The sequence below is a fragment of the Rhagoletis pomonella genome, unplaced genomic scaffold (assembly GCF_013731165.1).
Source record: "Rhagoletis pomonella isolate Grant_MI unplaced genomic scaffold, Rhpom_1.0 Rhpom_scaffold_00007, whole genome shotgun sequence".
NCBI classification, from domain to species: domain Eukaryota; kingdom Metazoa; phylum Arthropoda; class Insecta; order Diptera; family Tephritidae; genus Rhagoletis; species Rhagoletis pomonella.
The window spans coordinates 6,053,568-6,075,633 of NW_023458561.1; the positions used below are offsets into that span (position 1 = coordinate 6,053,568).

The window sequence follows — 22,066 nt, forward strand, 5'->3', positions numbered from 1 at the left end:
AAAAAAAAAAATATTCCAACGAATTGATAACTTTCTCCTTTTTTATGTTAAAATGAATAACATTTTTTTATGAACTAAATTTTTTTTTACCCACCCAAATATTGTTAAAAATAAGTACTCTGGCGTTTTAAAGTATTTTCTGATACTTACATTCATAAGTTTGCTTTGAATAAAATTGTACTAAAAAATACTGATTTTTATAGCAAGAAAAAACCTAAAGTACTGATTTCGCGCAAGAAAAATCTGGCAACCCTAATTTAACTTTAAAAATCTTAACCACCTCCAAGCGGCCTCGAACCTGCGATCTCAAACCCCGAACCGGACCCCGAAAAGCAATTATGTAATTGCGTTTTATTTTTGGCTTTGGCAATTCAAAGGCAACGACAGCTGAACGCTGAAATTGTCGAACTGGTAGGCACATACTAGTTAATGAACTAGTTTTTTTTTCTAACTGGTTTGGCTTTTCACTGCAGGGAATGGTTTGGCGCTTACACATCATGCATCAAAGCAATCAAAACACCATCTAATTCGAATAAAATTATTTCTTCCATTAGAAATTCACTTATTGCAGCATCAAACAAAATCAATCAGTGTGGATCCCGTGTAACGCTGGAATTTTAGGAAATGAAGTACTTGATGCAGCTGTGCAACACCATCAAGAAGTAAATACTTAAACTTGATTTAGCAGACTGGGCAACGCAAGGACATCACTATTACACATTAAAGCCAAAGATACTAACACTATCCTATCCGGAAAGTTTGACCCTTCACATTTTAAAGCCGTACATTCGACTAAGACTGGGTCACACAATATTTACTCATTCCCCCCTGATAACTAAAAAATGATAGTCCTGCTGCCCTTTGTGTGTCGGACCAAACTCAATTGGGCACCTGATTAATTAATGTCCGGAAACAATGTAATACGAGAGGGCTGACAACATTAACCTAGCTAGGTCGATATTATGACAATATAAAGGAATAAAAATATCTTAAAGTTAATTTATTTTTTACTAACAATTAACAGTATAAACAGTATAGAACTAATTGGAATTTGATTGTTCGAACAAATGGCAGCCCTCCTAAATAAAGGTCAGGAATAAATCCCTTCAAACACATTTCGATTTATACCCACCTTTTAATAATTCCTCCAACTTACTGAATAATTTTAACGTAACTTTTTAAACACGTGGCAACTCTCTTTCGTTTGACTACGGTACTTTCATATCTCATATACTTTTTGAATTAGGTAATTAAGTTAGACCTTTCAAACAGGTGGCAGCCCCCTTCAAACTCTCCTTCACCGGACACTGAGATACATATTTTAATTAACTAATGAATTAAGCGGCAACACCGCTAAATAAAAGAATTTAAAATTTTCAAACCCTCTTCGATTGATACCCATATTTTAATAGTTCATTTAAGTTATCAAATAATTTGAATTTTACTTTTTAAAAAGGGGGCAACTCTCTTCCAACACCACAAAAATATTCTTAAAGTTCAAACTTCAGAACAACCTTAACACTCTTTCGTTTGACATCCATATTTTGATATTTCGTATAACTTGTGTGTAAGTAAACCAAATTCGATATTTAAAGCAGGTGGCAACCCTCTTCAAAATATTTTCAAACTACTACTTTCTGAAACCTTTTCTTTTGGCACTCATATGGTGATACATATTTCTCTTACCTAATTTGATTTTTTAAACAGGTGGCAACCCTCGTACAGTTCAGCTACGAAACAAAGCTTTTCAAAACCATTTCGATTGATACCCAGTTTGTAGTAATTGATTTATTTGTTTAAATAATTTGAATATAATTTTTAAAAAGGCGGAAACTCTTTTCAAAAACGTAAAACCTTGTTGCACATCAACAGTCCAAGGCCCTTAGTTTGACACCTCATTTTGGTAAATCGAATGAACGATGCGGTTTTGATATCATTGATTATTAAATAATTTGTATTTAATTTTTCAACAGGGGGCAACTCTTTTATAAAAACTAAAAGCAGTTTGCACATCTAAAACTAGTTTGCGCTTTAGTTTGACATCTCTTTTATCTTGGACAAAAAATCGCGTATTATATATGCATATAGGTAATTTTATATTTTATTTTATCCCACTGAATTTACAAAACTAAAGTAACTTACCAACTTTCGTACTAAAAAGGACGACTGAAGCCTCGTAGCTAGTGTCGCTTTTTTAATTTATACTGTAATTTACTATTGCATAAATTGTTGTAAATAAATAAATAAATAAATAAATATGTTAAAAATGCTTCTTGCTTTGGTCGGCAGTCAGTAAATAGCGAAGGTACCAAGCATCAACCACACTACAATTTGTTATCATAATATAACAAAGCAGGGCGTTCACAGAAGCTCCATTTTTGGGTGCCACATGAAATAGCGCAAGGAATTTGAGTGACCACCAGTCAGTCGCTGCTGAAACGCACCGAAATCTAACCATTTTTGAAGCGAACAATTAGTCAGTTAGTTATTTTTTTTTCTGGGTGTAACAGAACAAGCGACGCCGCGACCTGAACTTTTCTATCTCTTAAAGAGAGAGTCCCTAACCCGGTGTGGCAGATACCTTCGGCTTCCCTAATTAATCCCAAAAGGGCCTTGGTAAACAAATCCCTTATAACAAAGTTCGGCCATTGAAAATTTAAAATAAATCAGTCTTCCAATGATATTAGTTGTGTTTTCGAATTCTCCAGCAAAAAATATCCAGTAGCTTTCCAGTAACCAAATTTCGGAGAGTAAGCCAATATTTACTCCCAATGAGTGAAATATGCAAGAAAAAACGAAAACGCAAAACCAGCAAGAATTTGATAGTTTTATGTTGTTATTTTCCGATGCAATTTTCTTAGAGAACTAGCATTTTGCTTCTTATTATAAATTTAAATAGGTTTATTTTGTCAATTGCAACTCTAAAAGCACCACAAACAATTCTTTTGTTAATGTGAATTACATTAAGCATCATGTCATCAGCTATATTTATACCCGAGCGCACTTGTGCACAAGGGCATTATAACTTTGTTCGCATAACGGTTGTTTGTAACAGGCAAAACGAATTGAGATAGATAAAGACAAATGTATACATAAATGACCAGAATGAAAAGAGAAATCGATTAAGCGGTGACTGTCTGTCCGTCCGTCCGTCTGTGCACACGATAACTCGTGTAAAAATTTAGATATTTTAACAAAACTTTGTACGTGCACTTCTTTCGGGCGTAGGACGGATGGTATTATATAAAATGTATAAAATGGGCAAAATCGGACAATAACCACGCCTACCTCCCATATAACGGTAATTTTCAGAAATACGAAAACTACGATGTTTTAGTAACTACTGTAGATTATTCACTCAAAATTAATATTCATAAAAGATTTTAGACAAAAAATAAGAATGTTATAAATATTTGGAAAATGGGTGTAGCCACGCCCACTTATGGTTACATGTGTATATCTTGGTAACCCCTGTACCATTTTCTTTCAAACTTAGCACAGTTGTTAGCCTTGCCACAGTATACCAAATGGCTGAAAATTTTTAAAATCGGACAATAACCACGCCCACATCCCATATAACGGTAATTTGGAGAAATACGAAATCTTCGATAAATCAGTAAATATTAAAGCTAATTACGCGTGCCGGGCTATTATTGAGCTTTGTTTTTTTATGAAAAATTGAAAAAGCAACAAATTCTAAGTTATCAGACTTCTTCCTCTACACTTCAGTAGGAATCAAACCCGCATCATCCATGTGCAAAGCCAGCAACGCTAACCACCGAGTTATGCTCATCCCGCAAACTCTTGTGGCTAATCCATTTCTTTGTTCAACCTACTAGTATGAAGTGCAGCTGATTCGCCGCTATTTAAACTTGACAGTGTGGTTGTTATTGTTAATTGTTTACATTACTGTGATCAGTCTTTGTGTGGCCAAAGCCGGACAGTGGCAGAGAATATGCTCCGAAGTTTCATCATCCTCGAGGCGGAGTCGCCATTCCAATTCTGTGATCACACCTATTCGGTGCAAGTGGAATCGGAATTGGTCAGGTACGCAAAAAGTAGCCTCATGCCATTTCTATTAACTCAAATAATGTTGTTTCGGTTGAAAGAGTTGCCAAAAACCCTGGCCTGTCTAAGGCACCTCCACCGCCCCCAGTAATTACTGCGTTCAGAGTGTACCGACTCAGCAATTATGGCTATCGAAGAGGATCAACTGAGACCACAGAATGGTTCCAGTGCCGAAAAGGCAGTCAGCGATCATTCTCGTGCCAACTCTGCTCGGCTATCTAAAAAGATAACTAGAAAGGCGCCCTTTTTAAGGTTTAATTTTGCACACTTTAAAGTTGCGACTATTTCAGCTTGGTGGCCGTGGCGTATTTTCAGGTTTGGTGCTAGGTCCAGAAATATCTGCACCTGCTCTTGAACCGCCTGTTTAACAGTGTATGTATCTGAGATCAAACTTTCTGCCAAAGCAGACCTGTTTAGTCATAGAATCAAAGATTCTACATATTTCCCAACCCTATTATAATCCCAAAAATACCTGGATGAACCTTCTTCTTGAAGAAGCCGTCATTTCTCCTATTTGCAATAATTAGGGCTAAGTAAGAAATCAAAAAGTAGCTCACACCGTTTATTATCATCGCTGCTACCCCAGGTGTGATGGTGAGCATTCGCATCACCTCCCAAGGGTAGCGCCCCCCTCGTGCTGGCCTTGTCGAGCGCTAGGTACATAATTTTTTGTCCCACCACCCATGGTTCTTGGATTAGGATGATGTCGGCTGCTCTTTTAGATGTTAGTTGGATGGCGGTGCCGATGCTGTCTTGCAGTGGTGAAGGTTAATTTGGAGTACAGTCACCATCTTGACTACTACCGCCACGACGCCCCAGCGAAGACGTCGATGAAGTATATCCTCCGGTCAGGTAGTCTATCGGGTCGTTCTGCTCGGATTCCTCGGAATAAAGGTTTACAGAAACGACGTCAATGCAGCGAAGAACCTTGTTGCTGTAAACCTTTATTTACTTCAATTTTATTGATTTATTTTATTAAATTTTAACATAAACGTAAAACGTGAACCTTTTATTGTGACCAATATTTTCGTTATTACTCCACTATTTGCTGTGGTTAATTACCAAAATAAAGAGAATTAAAATATCTTGAAGAACTATAGAATAAAAGGTAATTTAAATAGTGTAATATGCATATTTTTCAAGCTTACACTAAATTGTGTGCGTACGCAAAGCATTTGCAAGTGAACGAAAAATTTTGACATACATATGTGTGTGAGCGTGCAAAAGAATACAAATGGAATTATTTGCCTTTGTGAATAACGTTGTGCCGCGAATAACAATGTAAGCGACAAGATTATAATTTTGCAGAAATAAAAAGAAAATGTGTTTAATGGCGCACATACATAAGCTTATTTGATTTGGTTTTCTACTTTTTCGGTACAGGAAAATTCAATAAACTTGCTCTTAAAGCATAAAATATGCGTGTTTATTTACATTCATACATACGTATCTGCGCTTAAAAATTGTATTGGGCTGTAAGCGACAAACTTTATGTGTGCTTATGAATAGTTGTCGATAAAATCAAAATTACTTGTTTTGAAATGGAAATTGTCGATGATTGTTTTTTTTACACGTTAAGCGTAGATGTATATGTGTGTAAAAAACACGGCTAATATTTATGAAAAATGTACCTACATTGTACATTTATATCGTTAAAGTTAAAGAAACATATTCTAAGAAAATTGTCGCTTACAACGTTATTCGCGGCGACCATTCAATTGCTTTTAATAACACTGCCTATGTACATATACATTAGGTGGAGAAAATGGACGACGATAATGAAGTTGTAACTTTCGAAACTGTTACGGGTTTGGTTCAACAATTGGAGGCGTCGAACTATCATGATGATCTGCTGAATTTTGTACAGCAAAACAACTTACATTTAATGTGCTACACGAGTTTGATTGGTAAGTATTCAAGATTGTGGAACAGTGCCGGGCAAACGCCCGCACACAAAAATATTACAGTCAAAGACAAAAGTATAAATTCGAGAGTTTTTCACGATGTATGTAACACTTTTGCAAAACTCAACAAATTTTAAATTTTCTAATCAGATTTTTTAGAAAAAATTTTTAAAATTCATACACATATGTAGCCCATAAAATTTTAGTGTAACGTGATAGTTTGAAGTTGTTAAACAACATACTTTTTATTTAAGAACTGCGTGAAGAAAGTTCGTTGCACTTTAATGCACTAAAATGTAAGGGGATACAAAACTGAATTTTCAAAATTTTCTAAAAAATCTCATTAGGAAATTTAAAATTTATTCAGCTTTCCTGACTTTTATTCAAAGTTTAAAAATTTTATTTTTATGTTTTTTTAGTAAGAATTATATTTTCATAAAAAATTAACGGCAAAATTAAATAGAAAATGGTGCATACATTGTGAAAAATTTTGTGTATTTATATTTTTGTCTGTGACTGTATGTTGCCTGGTTGGTTGCTTGTGGCACTGTTGTAAAGCTACGGCTTGTGTTTGTTATTTTCTTATAAATTTTATAATAATTCAGAATGCGGGTATACATTTTAGAAATTAAAATATATTGACAAGGACGATATAAACGTAATATTTCCAAATCGAGAACAAACTGCTCTACGTTCTGAGTTCAGAGTCAAGTTATTCGAATGGAAGGCCTGTCAAGTGAGCAATTTAAAAATAAAATTTATTTATTTGAGAGTTAAGAGGTATTTTTTTTATTGTTTTTGAGGTTTTTTAAGGGTTTTAGCACGCCCATAAATGATTCGCAATCGTCCACTTTGTCCTGGCCGCAATCAACGTCTACATTTTCATTCCCAGAATCAAGCTGTTCCACAGCTCATAGTAGCGCTAAGGTTAGTTAGTTACATATCTAACATTTTAAACTTAACACACATTGTTCCATCGTTCCAGGTTACCAGTTTTAATCATAGTAAAAAAATTTTCAGTTTCCAATAACAAATTTAATTGAAAAAGCTTAAAAAAATGCTTTTAACTTTGTTGTTGGAAACCACCTGTTTTCTTTTGATTGTGTTTAGTAACTTTTTATTTAATAATTAGTTTTTAAATTGTTTATGTCGGGCGCAAAAGAAATATTGCAGTCGTCTGAAATTGGCAAAGAAATAATTAAACAGTTTGCTACAAACCAGTATCTAACAGAAGACAACAGGCGTAAAATAGTACAAATTATTTCCGAAAATTTTTATGTGCCTGCTACAGCAAGTTATTCCACCCTCAAACTAGCCGAAATAGAAAAACTTGCTGATCAAATCGTAGAAATTTTTCCAACAGAATCTAAAGATGTTTATTATATGGGGCGAAAAAATAGCAAAAATTCTAGTCCAAGCGGTATTCTTTTCAATAAGCTCCACAATCATCATCGGGAAAGAAAAGTCGTCTTAGAATCAAAAACCATTGATAATGAAAAACAGCAAGAGCAAACTGTCATTGACTCGATTATATTGGACTATGTAAATAAATTAAAATTTTATGTTGGTTCGGAGGAGGATTCTTTTGAATTGTGGAAAGCCACATATTCGTACCGCAAACATTTCATTAAACGTGCAGTATCATTTGAGTCTGTTATTGAATAGTTTCCTCTATACAAGCAAGCAATGGGATACAAATTTGTAAGCTATAGTGTATATAACAATTACATATATACCACCCACCTATTAATTAGTTATTTTTTTATTATACCAAAGTTTATTCTTTAACAAAAAGTTACAGTTTCAAACTTTGTATAATACTAACAAATTTTAACAAAGTCAAAGCTTGTCAATATGTGGGTGGCTAATAATTGTGATACACACTATAGTTTTGTTTGATATTAATAACACTAGTTTACAGCGATCAAGAACATTTAAAAAACCCATAGTCGTGCTCAGCGACTTAAATTCAAGCCTAAAATGTAAGCTTTAAGGAGGCTAATTTATCGTGTAAACTAGTGTACATATTTGTATTTTTTTTCGTATTATCAACACCGTATTAACTTACAATAAAACATAAATTTCAGATTGAAGAAGATTTTAAAGAATTATACCCAGAAAAACAATTTATGATTACGTCGAAATGGGCTGAAACGTTACCAAAGCTTACGGTTTACTACGAGGAACACGTAAAAGATAAATACTACAGAAAACTTTTGACATCTGTAAAAGGCCTAACCGACACAAGTAGGTCTCATATATTGAAATTTTTGGTTAATAGTAAAAAATATACATACGTAATCGATTATTTTTATTAGATTCGAAAGACTGCATTTATTTCATGCTGCTTCACTCCATTTTAAAACCAACTCATCGGTATATAATTAAAGAAGGCGAATTAAAAGTACATCGTAAAGCTACAATTCAAAATTCCGTGAGCAGCTCTATTTTACATATTACCAGTGTAAATGATTTGCAACATCAAATGGAACTACGTAGAAATAAGTCTATAGAATCGAAAACGCCAATACAGCCCTTTTTAATTGTAGTGGGCTCTGATCTATTGAGTTTAACTGATTTTTATGTGCGCTTTGGTTATCAAAAATTTAAATTCAGCTCATTTATAATATCTTTGGATATTTGCTTTAAAATTTATCAAATATTCTCTTTAAAATATCCTGATGAGTATCATCACGTGTGGAGTTTTCTTCAACATTTTTTTTATGATATTTCTACTCCTTATGACGTAAAGAAGCCATGTGTAACTAATTTCATTAGAAATTTAAGCAATTGCATTTAAATCAAATAACATATTTTCAGATTTGTTTTAATTACTAAAATGTTGTGTTTTAAATGCTATAAAGATTTTGCTATCTTGACAGCTTTATACTCTCATTTCATATCATATCATGGGTTAAGTGAAGTAGATATCTATAGATGTACTCACAATAATTGTAATCAAGAGTACACAAGCTTAAAAAGATTTAAGGTACATGTTAACAGGCATCTGAATTTAAAATCTTTTAAAAAGACTAATAATGTTAGCAATACAAAACAATCAGACGTTAACTTAGGAATAAGCGAAACACACTTGTTCAATATGGAAAAATCCGAAAATAATTTTGAAAGACAAATTTTCACTTGTAATGAGCCAGAAAAAAATTTTGAGATCTCTAAAAAAAGTATCGTAGAGGATGTTGAAAACTTTTTGTATGAAGATGAAGTTTTTTCTAAGTTTGAAAGTCATATTACACAAATTTGTCAAGATGTTTTGATTAAATTTTATGCAAAATGAAGAGCTTAAAAAAAACCAAATATTTCCTAGATTTTTGCTCAAATCCTTTTCGCAATATAGACACGGAACACAAGTTTTTTAAAAATCTTCTTTTAAGTAAAAATTTTGCAAAACCGATTCTTTTTAACGTAAATAACGAAATCACAGAAATTCATAAAAACAATAGGCCAACATTAGGGCCTTCTAATATTAACGGATGCTTAATGCCTATTGAATTTCAAATTCAGAAACTTTTTGAACTACCTAATGTTCTGGATGAAACTCTAGAAAATATGGAAAGACTTAAATGTGACTTAAAAATAACGCATTACATAAACTCAGAATCTTTCAGAGTGAAAATGTGTGAAAACAAAATTGTAATTGGATGATGGATTTGAAGTAAATAATCCACTAGGCGCTCATGCCAACTTTGATAATGTATGCGGGATATATTACACTTTTCCTGTAAGTCCTCAGCATTTGCTATCAAAATTGGACCATATATTTGAGGCAGCCTATTTTAAAAGTATTCATAAAATACAATTTGGTAGTGATCCATTTTTACAACCTCTAATAAATACTTTTAAAAACCTTCAAGGACTCAGCTTGAATATAAATACAAGAACCGGAAGTAAAAAAGTTTATTTTTTATTAGCTAACATTCTTGGCGATAATTTAGAACTCAACGATATACTTGGATTTACCACATCTTTTAACTCAAATTTTTATTGTAGTTTTGTATTCGTTCGAAAGAGGACATGGCGAAAGATAGTATAGCGCACCCTCAATATTCCAGGGGCGTAGAAAATTATGAAGATTCGGTTTTGCAAAATAATGTTAAGTTAACAGGTATTAAATCGAACTGTTTAATTAATCTATTGAAGCATTTTCATGTCACTGATAATTTTACTGTAGACATTATGCATGACTGGTTTGAAGGTGTTTGTAGGTACAATATTTGTGAAATTCTCTTGCATTTTATTTTGACTGAAAAATTGTTTACATTAGAAAATTTCAATTACCGGAAAAGTATGTTTGACTATGGTGAAACAGAAATAGGAAACAAATCGATTCATTTTAACCTGCAACAGCTTAAAAATTTTTCGATTAAAACATCTGCGCGTGAAATGATGACTTTAGTGCATTTTATTACATTAATAATTGGCGATTTAGTGCCTCCCGATAATATTGTCTGGAAATACGTTATTAATATGGTAAAAATAGTTGATATATTAGTCCAAAGTAAATTTGACGCTAGTATTATAAATAACCTATCGATTCTTATACAAAAGCATAACGAAGAGTATATTCGTTTGTTCAAGAAACCGCTTAAACCAAAATTTCATTTTCTGATGCATTATCCAGAAGTAATAAGAAAAACTGGTCCTCCAAAGCACTTTTGGAACTTCAGATTTGAAGAAAAACACAGAGAAGCTAAAATTTATTCACAAAATGTTATGTGCAGAAGGAACATTACATATTCGTTAAGTATTAAAGCTGCATTAAAGTTTACAACATTCTTAGAACAAAACAATGGTTTTCCAAATACATATGATATACAGAAAACAGTAGTTTGTAATATAGAAACGTCAAATTTTGCATATGCACTGTCAAGTTTAAATGAAAATTTTCAAAATATTATTATAGAAAAATTAATTTACAATGGATTGATTTATAAAAGATTACTTTTTGACTCTTAGAACAAGTGTATTAACTTTACACAAAATCAAACATATTCTCATAAGTCATCGCAATGAAATCTATATTTAAGTGAGTGTTATAATATAAAATGTTTTAATGAGCACTACCAATGATATGAAGTTGGTATTAAAGAAAACATCTTACAAATTAATAATGTAATTAATTTCGAAGGACCGCCTATTCACATATACCATAATGTAAAAGGAGGTTGCTTTATACGAATAAAGAAATTTTAAAAGTGAAAAGAAAGTATTTAACGCCTTATTTTTTGGGAGAGGGGTGAACCTTATGTGGATAAATATCAAATTGATACTAAAAAACTGTTGTCAATTTTATAAAAGCGAGTATCAAATCAATATTCGGAAAAATATCAATTTGATAAGAAAATGAATATCAAATTGATACCAAAAATTGTTTGTTATCGAGTATAAATTTGATAATAATGAGTATCAAAAAGATACCCAGTTTCGATAATAATAAGTCTCTATTCGATAAGATGGAGTATCAAATTGATAACACAAAAACATATTAAATTAATATTAATCAGTATCAAACTGAAAATTTCGAAAATGTCACTTTCACAATTTCGAAAATATCATTTAGATAACATTATTAATGAGGAAAAAAAAATACTCTAAAGTTTCATATTGATGGCTAAATAGCATGGCTCTGATGACAACTTTTTTTTGAGTGCAGGGGCAAGCAAGTGTTCGTCGGTTAATTTATTCCATATCTTCTAAAACCATAGGCTAATTTCCTCCTTTTTGAATCACTTATATTCCTCCCTTTGTCCAACATAAGGCCTTATACTTAAAAATGGAATAAACTCAGAATTGCTGACTGGGGCGGCCATTCGTTCGGCCAACTCTATACAGTTTTTCTTTTTTTTTGTATTTTTTTATACAAAGTCTTAGAAAAACCACAGCCTCCGTGCCGCATGTACTTATCTCCCAAAATTTCCACTGCTAGCAAATACAAATAAGGATTAAAATTTGAAAATTAATTAATAAAGTTTTAGTAAAATCTGTGAGAAGTCAACAATAAAATACCTTCTTCTTGGGAAATCTATAAAGGAACCTTCTATTTAAAAAAAAATAATTGTAACAGTTATTCGTCGCCACGCTGAATAGTACCAGGTTGGCTGAGCTTTTCTCGGAGCGCGCGTACGTAAATACGCCAGCGTACATATCGAGGGCTTATATTCAATACCCTCTATCTGCAATTTTCACAAAAACAGCTTTGTGATGTTAGAACCCATCTGGAACTTACATGTCATCAGTGATGTTAATTCTGACTTTGCAATTTAAAAGTAAATTCTTCTGTTAAGCGTTATACAGGGTCAGCAATTTCCCAATTGAATCTGAAATAACACAAATTTGCTGACAAAAGTGGTACATGAACAAGTTAAATGGACGGATTTGTAAATATACAATTATGAAAGTGCCCAGCGTCGCGGCGGCCCGCATTCGCGCGCCGCCCCGCGCAACGCCACGTTCGATGTCACGCTCGCACTCGCTTCCCCCGCCCTCCTTCCTTCCTTTCCTAGTTATGAACAGGTGATATTATAACCGTTTAGAAAAAAAGGAACAGTCCAGCGCCTACGTCTTGGTCTGCAGGCTGTATCGGAGATACAGCCGATAAATTTAAACGTAGAATACGGGCTATGGTTAAGAGCATATCCAAGTCAAAAACGAAAGCACACTATAAGAAAAAAAATATCGATAGCAAAATCGATAGAAACATCTATAAAAATATCGATAATAATATCGACAGCAAAATCGATAACTAAATCGATTACAAAATCTATCAAAGAATCGATTACAAAATCGATAACAAAACCGATTATAAGTCGATAACAAAATCGACAAAAAAACGATGAAAAATCGATAGCAAACTCGACAAAATAATCGATAACAAAATCGATAAAAAATATCGATAACAATAGCGATCATTATATCGATGAGTTCTGAAAATGTCGATAGCAAAATCAGTAACAATATCGATAATAAAATCGATAAAAATATCGATCACGAAAGCGATAATATCGATAGCAAAATCGTTAACAAAATCAATAAAAAGATCGATAAAAATATCGATGCCAGATTCGATTAAAATATCGACAACAAAATCTATAAAAATATCGATAACAAAATCAGAAAAGGTTTCGATAAAAAAATCAATCAAAATATCGATAACAAAACCGACAAAGTATCGATAAGTCTCGAGATTACCCAAAATCTCTAAAATCCCGAAATAGTTCCGAGATTGAGTTTCTGTGCCTTTATCTATATCCTTTTCTCTACAACTACCTTTATTTTAATCTTTCTTCCTCTATCTTCATCTATACTTTTATCGGTATCCTCATCCGCATCTTTTTCTTTATATTTATCTTTGTTTTTATTTTTATGTTTATCATATTCTTCATATACATATTCCCGTTCACCTTTGCACTTATACATATAAGTAAAGTGTTTAAATTTACCTTGGTCTTCATGTTTGCCTTTATCTTTACTCAACTTTGTTTTTGTGTTTATTTTTACCTTGGCCTTTATCCTTTTCTTTATCTATGTACGTCCTCACCTTTACTTTTATTCTTGGATTGGACTTTTTCTAAATGTTGTTTCACTTCGAAAAGTCTTCGCGTATTATGCATACATGTGTTCATATATGTATGTACATATATAATATGTATGTACATATGTATGTATAGACATACATAGATTACTAAAAATAGAAACAGATCCACATTAACTGCAATCAACATATGTACGTATGTATGTATTTACTTATGTACACACGCTGCGATTAGGTTATAAATAGCGCGCCTCTGTTTATCAAAAGCCGCATTACATACGCATACATACGCATACATACTTTTTGTCTCCTTCCCACACTTCCAACATATGCACGTGTTTGCAAAATGATGACGAGGTAATTTTGTATGGAAAATCATTTATGCCCATATATTTGAATAAAATAAACATATATAGAATATATCAACCAATACTTCCCATACACCAAACGAAAGGAAAACTCTTGAATTTTTGATTAAAGAAAACAAAAACAAAATCATTCGAGCGGTTTTCGAGCATTTTGGTAATGAAAAAAATTTGCAAATTTTTTCAACAATTTTTTGCCTTAAAATGCTCAATATTTATTAAATTTATATAAAATTTGTACCCGATAATATTTCCACTGCTCCAAGAAACCTATATCCCGAAAATGAAAGTTATATATGCCAACAATAAGTTGCTAGAGCACTTTAAAGGCTCAAAATTGACCCCAAAATAAGGCAATGTTTACCGTCGTTTTTACGACAGAAACCGAATTGGTTATTTACAAAAATGAATCTGTCGACAGGTTTGGAATTTTATCTTTGAAACGCCACACTTTTCTTTGAAATCGCTTTATTAGTTCTCGTGCAATAAGCGTTTTTGTGAAGCTCTAAAAATTACAACTACAACATTTGAACATAGCCCCCATACCTTAAGGTAAGACGTATTCTACGTCAAAAGAATAATAATAAAATAGCATTAGTTCACTCCTTAAACTGCTTGTTAATGTCCAAGCAATGGGAATTATTGCGTATGGTGTTACTGTATGCACCCCACCAATGGTGGAATTATGCCAGGTGAAGTAATATTAGAGTGAGAAGAAAGATTTCGACTCTGCTTTATTTGAAAATTTAACTATAAAATTTTACTATAAGGCTGCCGAATGTCAGAAAATAAAGCGAGAAAGCTATTTTATTACTTTACTTGTTTATTGCGCCATTCATCGCACCTGCTTGTACCGTAGCCTGAAGTAGGTAAAATTTTACATATTTTTACATCACTATTTCGTACCACATGTTCGCTTAGTCTTCGTAACGAAATCCGCAGTTCGGATATAGCAAGTGATGATAATGCAGAAATTTTAACTGAAGATAAAACTCAAAACAATGGGCCTCATGCATAACAAGTGAGCTTAAGCTCAGACTCTAGTTTCAGTATAAATTCTTGACCTTGAACTCACTTCAGCAGTGCAAAAATTGAGTTGGAGCGTAAGCTTACTTTTTATGCATGAGGCCCAATATTCTCTGTGGTATGCATATGCTGCGTACAGGAACGGCAACTTTTGTTTGTTCCATGTCATGGCGGAATTATACCAGGTGAAGAAATTAGAGCGAGAAGAAAGATTTTGACACCGCCGTATTTGAAAAATTTACAGAAAATAAAGCGAGAAAGCTGTTTTATTACTTCACCCGTTTATTGCGCCATGGTTCCATGCAATCATTTTAAGGTTTTCCAGCAATATTTTCAACATATTAAAAAGCATGCAGACAAAATTCATACAAAAGCGCCATGTCCAATTTGCCGAGCAGTTATTATAATAAACGCGCTATCCCTATTAGACTTTACATAAGTAAAAATATTTGTTTCATTTGGGGTATTCACAGTTCGTTCCAAATTGTGTCTGAAAATGTAGACGTCTACATTTTGAGACATCTTTAGCATCAAACTGTGAGCACCCCTTTCTAGCAGTCGTCGCAAAATCGTCTCAAAAGTTTGCTGGTGTTGCCAGTCATTTCTTCTTTGCGTGCTTTTCTATATGTCGCCTTTCGATTTTGTACTGAAAAATTGTAATTATTTAACTTAATTACCAATTCCTAATATTTGTTATTTCTTTTCCTTGATTTGTTTCTTTTCATCAGAAATTGCGCTCAAATTAAATGCATATACAGAAAACGTGCCCAATAAATAAAAAAAAAAATGCGATTAGTATTGCCATAATGCAACCCTGCTGCGAGGTTGCAAAATGTAGACGCGTAAAAAACATACCTTTGAGTGTGACAAAATGTAGACGGCGTCGTTTTCCAATTTTGTATGGGAAACAGCAACACCACAGATTTTACGGTTAGAAAACGTCTTAAAATGTAGACGTCTACATTTTGAGACATTATTTGGAACGAACTGTGAACACCCCAATTGTGTTTTTGGAATAAAGAAAGTTCTTTTTCCTTCTGTCAGTAAACTGTTTTTGTTACAAATACTATAAATAAGCAATGGGAAAAAACCAAAGATTTTAGTACTATTTCCCATTTAAAAGTGAAATAAAACAAATTTTGTGTTATTGCCGTTTGAGTTATTTCACCCGCCCAGAACACAACACAACACAACACAACACTACACATCATCCAACAACACAACACAACACAAAAAAATAAAACACAGCACAATAAAACACATCACCACACAACACAAAACAATACAGCACAGCACAATGCAGCACAACATATAACAACACAATCCAACCAGTGTTGCATTTTAGCCGTTTTCCGGCTAGATTTAGCCGGTTGCAATAGCAAACAGCCGGAGAAATTTCGGTTTAGCCGGAAGCCGATTTGTTAGCCGGTTTGTAAAAAAAATTAGCCGTTTTTAGACGATTTTGCTATTTGCCTTGTTTTCTTAAAATTCAAATACATATATATGTTTACATTTTTGACAAAGCGACCCAAAATCTGTTAGAAATGGCTAGTAGCGTTATCGTGGAGGCACAATGGATTCCAAACTCAATTTCAACCATCATATTAATGTCACAGTCAATAAAGCCAAAGGCGTTTTTGCATTTGTAAGGCGATGGTCAAAAGAGTTCAAAGATCCTTATGTTACAAAAGCTCTTTTTACCAGTTTAGTTAGACCTATACTAGAATACGGATCTATTGTTTGGAATCCCCGCTACCAAGTTCATTCAGAAAGGATTGAATCAATTCAAAAACAATTCTTGCTTTTTGCATTGCGTAATTTTAACTGGGATTCAGATTACAATCTCCCCCCTTACACAAGTCGTCTAAAGCTCATAAATTTGCCCACACTCGCAAGCCGTAGAGAAATGCTAGGTATAATATTTATCGTAAAATTAATGACAGGCCCTCCTGGCTGAGGTAAATTTTAATGTTCTTTCTCGAGTGTCAAGACACTTTCGACCTCTATTTTTAAAGCCATGCAAAACTAATTTTGAACTAAACGTTCATTCCGTGGTTTATGTCAGGATTTTAACTGTCATTCCAGCACGTTTGACGTATCGGACTCAATTTTTACTATAAAGAAAACTATTATTTCCACTCTCAATAATTGAAATACTATCTTTAGCATATCCAATCAGCTGATGAATTTGATTCTGTAGCTGAATAGTTTTAGATCTCGACACTTAACAAACTCCTGTTTCCACTACTCGGCACCAAAAAACTAAAAAAAAAAAAAGGTTCCGTACGTCATGCGGATTGCGCCCCTCGTGACGGTTGGGCGGGAATGGAGGGTAAAAAGCCGTTGGGACTATTTAATTTAATTTAATTTATTTAATTTTAATTTAAGCAAATATTTTTTTTTTCTAAAGAAGGCCGTAACGGGGACTTTCTTCATAAAATGTTTGTTATCAATGACTTAAATTTAAGTGTGAAGTTTTATTCGCAAACTTAGAAAATAACAAATTGCTTCACTGTTTGCTTAACAGGCGTTTGTGTTTGGATATACTGCCAAGAATAAATGTTACAGGTATTGTCTTCCTAAATAGCGTATATTCAATTCTGCCTTAATTACAAAACATCATTGTTGCCCACGCTTAAAGTTTTAAGGCAAGGGAAAAATGGATATTTTCAAGCACTATGTACACATATGGGCTTACTTAAACTAACTTTTTTCCTGATAACTTATTTAAATTCCAAAAACCGAAGGCCAACTTGAATTAAAAGAACCAGCACTGAAATGCATAAAAATGAAAGTAAAAGAGCACAAATTTCTATGTAAAGCAAAACTCTCTAGGAAGGCAATAGGTTTGTTCGTCGAAAATCCAGCGAAAATTATCACTCAAAATATCAGTTGGTAAGAAAAAATGCTCCCAAATTCTCTCTCAAGTAGAGAAACTTGCAAATTTCTGCACGAACGCAAATTTTCAGGAACTTGCAAGTTTCTCTGCCAGCTAGTGTCCACGGTCGCATTTAAAACATAAGAAATTTGTATAGAATTTTAAAGTTCTTTCAGAGGGACAAAAAACAATATCTACATGTATATTTCTTGCTAGTCCGACTTTCTTCAACATACGTTTCAATTTCTTTGCCGTACTAACTGTCGCGTTTCCTATATCGACTCTGGTTGAGATTGCGTTACGAGTACGTTTCAAATCATTGGAATTAACTAAACTAATTAAGTAAACAAGTCTTTACTTAAATTTTTTATTATAAATCGCTCAAGTTTGTAAATTTTCAAATTTGACGAACCTGTTTATTTAAATTATTGTTGACAAAAAATGCAACCATGTGCCACATTCATATGTTTTTTCTAATTGCAAATTCTCGCCGCCAAAATTTTTTCCTGCTTGAATTTGCAACTTCTCCCCAAGAACTAGTCTTTCTACTTATGATTTATTTAAATAAAACATGTGAAATTTAGTTGAAACAGTTATGCCGTTTTTAGCCGTTTTTTTTTGCCAATCTAGCCGGTTGGCCCAGAAAGTTCTGGCAACACTGAATACAACACAGCACAATAAAAGGCTTCCAAAATGAATACTGCGCTTTGCAGGATGCTACCTAATTTTGGTAGGCCAAGAAGCAATAGGAGACTTGTGCTTACAAGGGTGATAAATTCTACCCTCCTGTACGCAGCGCCAGTCTGGGTTGAATCCTTAAGGGTCAAGGCGAACCGAAAACTCTACAGCTCCTTGCAACGATTGTCCGCGCTTAGAGCTATGTATACGTATAAGACGAAGAAGCTGCATTGGTGGCAGACCTGTTAAATTTCGAGTACAATTCCTACTCAATACAATTACTTCATAAAGTATTTGTAATGAATTAGTAATAGTTTTTCAACTGAAATTCAATTACTACTAGAGTACAAGTACTTGTAATTGAATAGTACTTGGAATTACCATCAATTTCCAAAAGTAATTGAAAGGAGTTGAAAAAGTAGTTGAAGTACTTTTTCCAATTACTTTCCAGTGCTAGATACCATTTTTATTTATTTATTTATTTATTTATCATCAGTGAATACATATTTTCATACTGACGACTAAGAAACCATCTAACTACTAATTATTATTAAGGTAGTTTAAGAGGATATTATTTAATATCCCTCCAGAAAGTGAGAGGTCAGTATCAATAACTCGATTGATTTGATTAAGCTCTCTAAGAGCTCGACTGATAGGAGCATTGATGGCACAATTAGATTTAACTCTATTCAAATACAATATGTCGAAGTGACGCATGTTCCTAGTAGGGATATTGAGAGGTATCCTACTTAGAATATCAGGACAGTCCATATCCCCAGTTATGACTTTTTCTATGAAGGAACAGGAGAGATATTTTCTTCTATTATCAAGTGATTCTATTCTTAAGAGTAGACATCGCGACTTATAAGAAGGCAAAGGTTGTGTGAAATTTAAAGATCGCAGTGCAAATTTAATAAAAATCTTTTGAATACGCTTAATTCTATTTATATATGATACCTGGGCAGGCCACCAGATAATTGAAGCATATTCTAAACGGGATCTAACAAAGGCAGTTGGCTGCTGCTAATGCACATGCTGTTGACAACAACAACCTTACGAGCCGAACGGAAGAATCTACTCTATCGAATGTTACTGCTAATAACATAATAGTCGCTGAGGGTTCTTCGGTCGCTGCGGTTAATGCACATGCTGTTGACAACAATAACCTTACGAGCCGAACGAATGTTGCTGCTGGCTCTATTTCTCGTGTATGTGAGAACAATGAAAATGTAAACAACGATAACATCAACAAACGTATAAAGAGGAATAAGAGAAACACAACTATCGTCGGATGCAATCCAAGTGACGAACTAGGGGTCGTAACAAATATGAAGTGGGTACATTTGTCCTCATTTAAACCATCTGTAACCGCGGTGAATATTATTGATTATCAGCCTAATCATGTATCTCGAAGCGAACGTTCGTTTCGTCTGCCAGACGGTTCTTTCGTGTGTTGGTAGTATGTAAGTCGAAATCGTCTGGCAGCACGAAAACAGCTGATCGTTACGTAGTTTTCGTCTAGTTTGGAATTTTTTAAGGCGAATAGAAGACGAAAGTGAGACGACAATCGTTGAAAACAGACGAAAGGATATTAGTGATCGTTAAGATGGAGGGATCTGCCAGGAAAAGTAAGAAAATAAAAAATATAACTTGGTTTAAGGAAATATATTAATATTTATGCTTGTAGCGCTGAAAAAACTACAACCACTCAATTTGAAGTACTGGTAAAAGAAATGGAGAGAAATCCTGAACTGGCCAGAGGTGTTGCAGTGTTTGGATCTGATCGAGGAAGGGTAGAGGAGCGGTGGGAGGAAATTATGAGGAAAATTAATTCTCATGGTTCTCCTACAAGAACGGTCGTCGAATGGAAGAAAGTAAGCATAAGTGCATAAATAGTATGTGGTAGATAAATGCTTGCGCACTATTTCCATTTTACTGACATTGAATTTTATTTTATTTTTATTTTTCAAGATATGGGCTGACTTGAAAAGCCGGACAAAAAAGAAGATTGCCGAAAACAAACGAAGCCTTATTGCTACCGGTGGTGGCCCATTCCGTCACTCTCCGCTTTCCGAAATGGAGCAGGCCATAGACAGCCTGGTTTTTATTTCGAGGTCAGCAGCCCCGAGCGGCAGAGTTTTCGGCATTCCTTCGACGGCGACCTCTAACATGTCAAGACATTCGTCGTTGGAGGAAATGCCTCCTTTACTTGTGACTGAATCGCCAACACTTGACCAACGAAGGCAACAAACAACCACCCTTCAATCTCCTATAAGGCACAACCAACCACCACCAGTGGGAGTAGTGACTCCCACTACACAGACAACCCGTCCTACACCAACGCACACGTTACGTTCCACTAATAGGAAGCGCACTTTCCAAGAGACAGTGGCTGAATCTGCCAAAGTCCAAGCAGAAGCCGCTAAAGTGCAGGCTGAGGCTGCAAAAAAATGGCAGAGGCATCAATGCTGCAGGTGGATGCCACAAACAAATTAACTGCTGCAGTGGAACGACAATCTGAAATTTTTGAAAAATTTTTGAAGTACTTCCGGAATTAATTTTCATACCACTATTGTGAGAGTATTGAAGTGATATTTTGTTTTTTTTTTTTGTGTAAATATTTTTAGATTTAAGTGTGAATTGATATTTTGTTGCATTTACTTAGTTTATATGTAGATTTAGGATTTAAGACTGAAAAGATATTTTGTTGAATTTTTATGTAAATATTTTATTAATCTTAAGACAAATGAATTTTGCTGGTGTACCTGAAATCTAAACACACATACTTTATAATAAAACTGCGTTTATAATAAACTCTCTGCTATTCTCCTTCTAATAAGGGCAGCTGTATTCGAAATGTTACTGTTTTCCAGTTCTTCTTCGTAACTAACAAGATTCTCCATATCTGGGCTCTCCAATGGAATTTGATGTTTGAAAAATATACAAACGTTATGAATAGCACAGCACACATTTACAATTTGTGTAACTTTTTCTGGTGAATAGTGTAGCCCTCTCGAGCCAGTTATACATCGAAATCGGTTTTTCAAAACACCGAAACATCTCTCAATTACATTACGAGCTTTTGAGTGCTTTGTGTTGTAAATTCGTTGAATTTCATCAGCTGCGCTTCTGAATGGCGTCATCAAGTATGGCTGCAAGGGGTAACCAGAATCACCTACAAAAATTTGCATTGTCAGTAATAGTTTTATAGCCTTTTTAAGTTTTAAAACTTACCGAGTAGCCATGTGTTGGTTTTTCCATTGTTATAATCAGATTTTAGCTCCTGTTCTGCGTGACTCACATTCCAAACAAATGAATCATGATTCGCCCCTGGATGCCTAGCGTCAACAAATGTGATTACCATGTTGTGATCGCATATCTGAAACTCAGTTTGTGTATATGTATACTTGTAAAGATAGTAAATCATTATGTATAAATGGTGGTTGTCACTTCCTGGCGACTTAATACGAACGTGTGTTCCATCAACACAACCGATAACCCCAGGTATTCCGTATTTCTCAAAGAAATATTCTTTAACTGCATTTTCCTCTTCGATGTTTCTCCTAAAATTCACCCATTTCTGGCAAAAATGGTCCTC

General features: G+C 33.9%; 2 protein-coding genes across 2 annotated transcripts; one reads left to right on the plus strand and one right to left on the minus strand.

Annotated features, from left to right (window-relative positions):
• The first annotated feature begins 5,833 nt into the window (after window positions 1-5,833).
• LOC118743577 lies at window positions 5,834-11,145 on the plus strand. The gene is made up of 5 exons (XM_036476343.1): window positions 5,834-5,929; window positions 6,598-6,708; window positions 6,786-6,899; window positions 8,060-8,219; window positions 8,291-11,145. The coding sequence occupies exons 1-5, from the start codon at window positions 5,834-5,836 to the stop codon at window positions 8,770-8,772; spliced, it is 963 nt and encodes a 320-aa protein (XP_036332236.1). The 3' UTR covers window positions 8,773-11,145.
• A 10,127-nt stretch (window positions 11,146-21,272) lies between these two features.
• LOC118743624 (putative nuclease HARBI1) lies at window positions 21,273-21,872 on the minus strand. Its single transcript, XM_036476390.1, has 2 exons — window positions 21,703-21,872; window positions 21,273-21,643 (listed from the first exon to the last, which is right to left on the minus strand). Exons 1-2 carry the CDS (start codon window positions 21,830-21,832, stop codon window positions 21,273-21,275), a joined length of 501 nt encoding a protein of 166 aa, XP_036332283.1. The 5' UTR covers window positions 21,833-21,872.
• Between the last annotated feature and the right edge of the window lie 194 nt (window positions 21,873-22,066).

Excerpts from the sequence above, each read along its gene's own strand:
- LOC118743577 (XM_036476343.1), top strand. The coding sequence starts at position 5,834 with ATGGACGACGATAATGAAGTTGTAACTTTCGAAACTGTTACGGGTTTG. Across the intron at positions 5,930-6,597 it reads ATGATGATCTGCTGAATTTT|AAATTAAAATATATTGACAA; the intron begins GTACAGCAAAAC and ends TATACATTTTAG. Across the intron at positions 6,709-6,785 it reads TCGAATGGAAGGCCTGTCAA|GGTTTTAGCACGCCCATAAA; the intron begins GTGAGCAATTTA and ends AGGTTTTTTAAG.
- LOC118743624 (XM_036476390.1), bottom strand. The coding sequence starts at position 21,832 with ATGGTAATCACATTTGTTGACGCTAGGCATCCAGGGGCGAATCATGAT. Across the intron at positions 21,644-21,702 it reads AACCAACACATGGCTACTCG|GTGATTCTGGTTACCCCTTG; the intron begins GTAAGTTTTAAA and ends AAATTTTTGTAG.